At 45.3% G+C, this 5,136-nt stretch overlaps 1 protein-coding gene across 3 annotated transcripts in view; it reads left to right on the top strand.

Moving 5' to 3' along the window:
• PSD3 (pleckstrin and Sec7 domain containing 3) overlaps positions 1-4,423 on the top strand; it is a 144,268-nt gene extending 139,845 nt beyond the window's left edge. For all 3 annotated transcript variants that reach the window (XM_032763533.2, XM_075067431.1, XM_075067432.1), the window contains one exon: positions 2,995-4,423. In XM_032763533.2, coding sequence (XP_032619424.1) covers positions 2,995-3,207 — 213 coding nt within the window. In that variant the 3' untranslated portion in view covers positions 3,208-4,423. The remainder of the gene's footprint in view (positions 1-2,994) is intronic.
• Positions 4,424-5,136: the final 713 nt, after the last annotated feature.

The raw sequence follows: 5,136 nt of genomic DNA, 5'->3' as shown, positions 1-5,136 counted from the left end.
AGCACAAACAAAGACTTCCCTCCACTAAGATTTGAAAGTATCTTGTCCCCCTATTGGTCCTCTGGTCAGGTGTCAGCCAGGTTTACTAAGCTTCTTAACCCTTTACAGGTAAAAGAGACATTAACCCTTAACTATCTGTTTATGACAGGCCCAGGTGTGGCCCAGCCCTCCTTTAATTGGCTGGATTGGGCTCTGGTCCAGGGAACTGAGTTTAGTCTATCTACAGGGACCAGCTATCCTGTGATAATAACAAATAATGTCCTCTTTCTTAGACAGAACCTCAAATTAAAATTGAATCCTGCAGAGTGAATAGATAAGAAGAAAGCTGTCGAAGGTGCCTACGTAAATAGCTCTGAGGTTACACCTACTTTCACCACATGGGAGAGAAGGTGTTTTTAACGTGCTAATATGTAAAGCGGGGCTATTTTCACGCTTGTCACAGATTTCACAGAATGCGTAAAATTGGTGGTTGGCTGTAGAAAGCATACAATAGCTGTGAAAAACCAGCAATAGAAATCTTCCTCTGTTTTTTCCATCATTTGGAGCAAAGCCTGGAGGAGCGAATGTGATTGAGCGACTGACCTTGCTGAGGTAGGGCGAGAATACAGGGAGCGCTCTCAAGCCAAACCTGCAGACCAGGCCGCTGAAAGCAGCAGGAGAAGGGAAAAGGAAACACAAACGTAGTGAAAAAAGGCCTGACTCACCCAAAGGAAATGGTATGGCTCCCAAAGGGAGGGAGAAGGCCAGAGTCCCCTTCTCGTAAGCTCTTGTCATTTCTTTTCCTTCAGCTCCCTAGGCTTCCCCTGTTCTTGCTCTCTGCAGAAAACAGTACTGCTAACAAAGTGGTTTCTCCCTTCTGCTATGTACTGAACCATCTTTGGCTTTGAATGAGGCAGTGTATGTGCCTCAGAGGAGGCAGGGGCTGTGCTGTGTGACTGCCTCACTGAAGACTGCCCTGTAATCCACATGCACCAGGGGCAGAGATAAGGTTGTATGGGCCTTTAAATTTTTAAATATTTTCCTTTGCAACTTTAACATTCTTATTTTCTCGATGAGATTTCCTGTGGTGGTTTTCTAACAAGTCAGGTTATTTCCATCAGCTGAGGATCTGACCCCATGTGGCCTCTCATCATTGTAAAAGAGAGCACATTTACAGTTTAACTTTAAAGAAAGCCTTTATTTGTACATTGCTTAAATTGAGGCTGAGGACAGACAACAGCGGTGGAATTCTGGCCCCATTGAAGTCAATGGCAAAACTTCCCAGTGACTTCAGTTGAGGCAGGAATCCAGGCCAGAGTTTTGTTTCTGTTGCCAACCTGTCCATTCATTATACAGTGAAGCACGGCACATCATCAGAGTTCTGCTCATTGGTTCTCCTCATTTGAGTGACAGGTGATACCTCGTTCTTTTATTTGTCTCTGCAGCGCTGTGTGGACCTCCCGATATGGAACTGATCCGACTGTTTTTTTCCTCATTTCATTTTTATGCAGATTTCTCCCGTGATCATTCTCAGTAAGATTTTGTTTCTCAAAGGACTTTTTGGAAACCTGATCATGTTCTCTCATCTTCTTTTGTCCTCTTCAAAGCAGTTCCCAATGCTTTTTACTGTTTTGCATTCAAATAATTATTATTATTTCTTGAATTTTATTATTTTATTATAAATGGAGAGAATTCTCTGTAAACATTTTTGCTCAGTCAGGAACATAATAATTTAGAGACTGTTTTATTAGTTTGAAAAAAAAGGATTAATTATCAGTAGAAGCATGGGGTTCCTTCCCTTCCTTCCCCTCCCCCCCGCCCCATCCACTGTGTTCACCTTAATTCCAGTTCTTGCACCGACATTAATGGCTGCTGAGGGATGGATTGCCTCTTTCCCATCACCAGCCGTACTGGCTAACTTCGCTGAATTCCTGCAGGAAAATTCCTGTGACTGACTATTCATGCCTGTTGATTGCTGTGGCATCGTGCGAGGTGCTGTATGATTGTGACTTTCAATGCAACCATTGCTCTGTAATAAAGGGAAACACCCTAGTCCAGATACGGAACAAATTAGGGTTGAGTGCTTTTGCTGTACATAAAAACATTGGTGCCTGAACAGGGAGCAGAGTCCGGTAGACCTCAGGCGATCCAGATGAGCTTCCCCATCCTGTTCTCCAAACACTGGACTTGCAAAATGTCCTCTTGGAGGCAAAGCGGGGTAGAGCTGTCCTGAAGAAGGCAGACATTCGGCCCACCCACCCACTCTCTGTGGGAGAGCCACACATAGAGAATACCTGTGTGAGTCTGTCCACACTGTGTGATCCAGGGTTTTAATATCTAGGGTCATACACACTGGGATGGGGAGCAGAACCTCCAGTGGCCAGGCTGGTTGTGGCCACAGAAGTTTGGGGTGTTCTGAGGACAGTGGCAAATCTTAGCAGAAGGATTTTTGCAGTCCGTTTGGACCAGTGGTTTTCTACCTATGGTCCGCAGCCCCCTGGGGGTCCACAGATATGTCTAAGATTCCCAAAGGGGTCCACAGCTCCATTGAAAATTATTTTATGGGTCTGCAAATGAAGAAAGGTTGAAAACTGCTGCTTTGGACCATCACGCCATGTGTACGCATGCTGAGTAATGCCCTGCTGTGTGAGTAGCCCTGTTTGCTTTAATTAGCGCTACTTGTGCAGCGGGTTTTACTCTACTTCAGGAAGGTACAGCTCAGCCTGCCCTGCATGTAAATCTCCCTGCACTGATAATAATTGGCTGAGGGCCGTTAGGTACAGAGCAAACATTTACCTGGTTGAGGAATAAACGTTAGCAATTGTACAACATCCCTGGGCTCTGGCTGGTTCAGACAATTTCTGTGTGGTGTAATTTATATTAGCCACCATTGTTCACATACATATTAGGCTCCTAGATTTCAAGGGACCAGTCTGATGATTCAAGCGGACCTCCTGCCTATCACAGCCCAGAGAAGTTCACCCACGCTGATCCATTCCTTTGTTCCTTTTCCAGAAAATCCGCTATGAGATTTATGTTGCCCTACTGAAAGAAGGGGGGAAGGAGCTGCTGAGCAGTGGAGAAAATGATGGGCCAGGACTGAAGAAATCCCATTCGAGTCCCTCATTAAATCAGGAGTCTCCAGTTAGTGCCAAGGTGAAGCGAAACATCTCCGAGAGGAAGGACTACAGACCAGAAACACCCAGCATCAAGCAGAAGGTCACTTAGACTGCATGAGACCGCTGTAGAAATAGCCATGCAGCAAAATACCATTGGTCAAAATTTCCTTTGCTAACCTGTCTTTGACAAAAGCAAACCAATGCATCTGCCTGAATGGGGTGGTAGTGACATTTTCTATTGTATATTTTGTTGTTTCTGTACAGATTGTGGGAGATGTCTTGGCTCCTGATTTGCTTTGCCTTGTTAATTTATCATCTAACCATTGAAGCACCTCTTTTTTTAAAAGGGGTGGGAGTGGGACTCCCTGATTTATTGCACGTCTCCTCCCCTTCTTTCCACTCTCATTGGCACATGACTTTCATCTCAAATCACTTGTGACCTTTCTCACTGCAGTGCGAAAAGTAACTGGACAAGCACTGCAGCATAGTGAGTGCTAGCTGCAATGACGAGAAATGAATTGTTGCTCAGTTGCAGAGATGGAGCTGACTGCTCCCTGCAGGTTAGTTCAATTCTGATGCTGCGACTGGAGATCTCCCAAGGATGTGAAACATGCTGGTACTTGTGCTACAGTGATAGGAGCCGTATAAACAGATAGGGTACTGGATTGTATTAACTCTGGACCCACACAGACCAAGGGACTAAAAAATGAAAATCACTGGGAATGCTGGGCATACAGAATTAGAACAGGTTTTTCAAAGTGAAGACTCTGGGGGAGCAGAGGGGGTTGTCCAGAGCCATGTCTCTCTTGATGATTGATCCAGCCAGAATTAATTTTGTTTTTCCATTTCACTATTCAGTGGGTTGTTGTAGATGACAACTGCTGGCTATGTGTTTTAGTAGAAAAGGAAATCCCATGTGTTTCTCAACAATACACTCTCATGCTGCTGCCATACACAGTCGTAATATGCATTGTTCAGCTGCAGTTTCCCTCCAGAATTTTGATTTCCTTATTAGTAGGCACAGGTATTCTGCAGTCTCTCTGAGATCAATGGAGGTGTTCTCCTGTTCTCTTCTGAAAGGAATTCTGTTAAACTATCCCTTGAATTTTTCACAGGTATTTAGAAAGAACATGTTGGAACAGAAGTCCTGGTGACTCAGGGACTTAATGGTCTTAGATCCAGAATCTGACCCCATTCCAGTTGCTCTGTCCCTGGCAGTCACACCGATGCAGCCGTAGGGACAGCAAAACCTGCTCCCTGTGGAATCTTTCTTTAATAGCAACTCCTGACCTCTATATAAGGACATGGCCTGGGGGGAAAGGGACTTGGCCTGCATACCTCAGCCTTCCCCAGCTGCTAGCAATGGCCCTTTTGGGCTGTGGGCTGTAACTTAAAGCAGCCCTGAGGTTGCCTTAACTTACGCCAAGCATGACTAAGAGATACCTTTGCTTCCTCCCAGTGCCCGCCCATTTTGTGCTTACTGCAGCTCAACTCGTCTGGAGGATCTAATCCTTAATGTGCAAAGACAGTCCAGGTCAATATAAACTGTAGTAGGTGGCCTCAAAGAAACGTCTAGATAGCTCAGGTCCAGTTCTTGCAGGGGCAGGTATTTACATCACAGAGCTCCTCACTACAGAGGGTATATTTGTGGGCAGGCTCAGCCGAGAGGCCAACAACAGGTAGGTCATGGACGTTAAACCATTCTGGACTACTAAACTACCAGGCTAGCAGGCAGTAGAGGGAGCAATCAAGTAAGATAAAGACTTTGCAGAGAAGCTACACGATTTCTCTATCCCAGCCTCTACCACAAAGGACAACCATGAGATATACACCCCAGTGCTCTAGACTGTAATACCCGTGCTGTGCTGTCAGAGATCGTAGCACTGAAAGAGGAAGTGGTGCACCAAATGGATCATTTAGGATGCAGTCACTAACCAGGACCAGATGGTATTGCATCCAAGAGTTCCAGCGTGACTTATGAATGGAGTGGCTGAGCTGCTCACAAAAATTTGTAATCTGTCCTCGTACTAAAAGTCTA

The sequence above is a fragment of the Chelonoidis abingdonii genome, chromosome 6 (assembly GCF_003597395.2).
Source record: "Chelonoidis abingdonii isolate Lonesome George chromosome 6, CheloAbing_2.0, whole genome shotgun sequence".
NCBI classification, from domain to species: domain Eukaryota; kingdom Metazoa; phylum Chordata; order Testudines; family Testudinidae; genus Chelonoidis; species Chelonoidis abingdonii.
The sequence above is the reverse complement of the archived record's forward strand: the minus strand, read 5'-3'. Positions and strand labels throughout refer to the sequence as shown.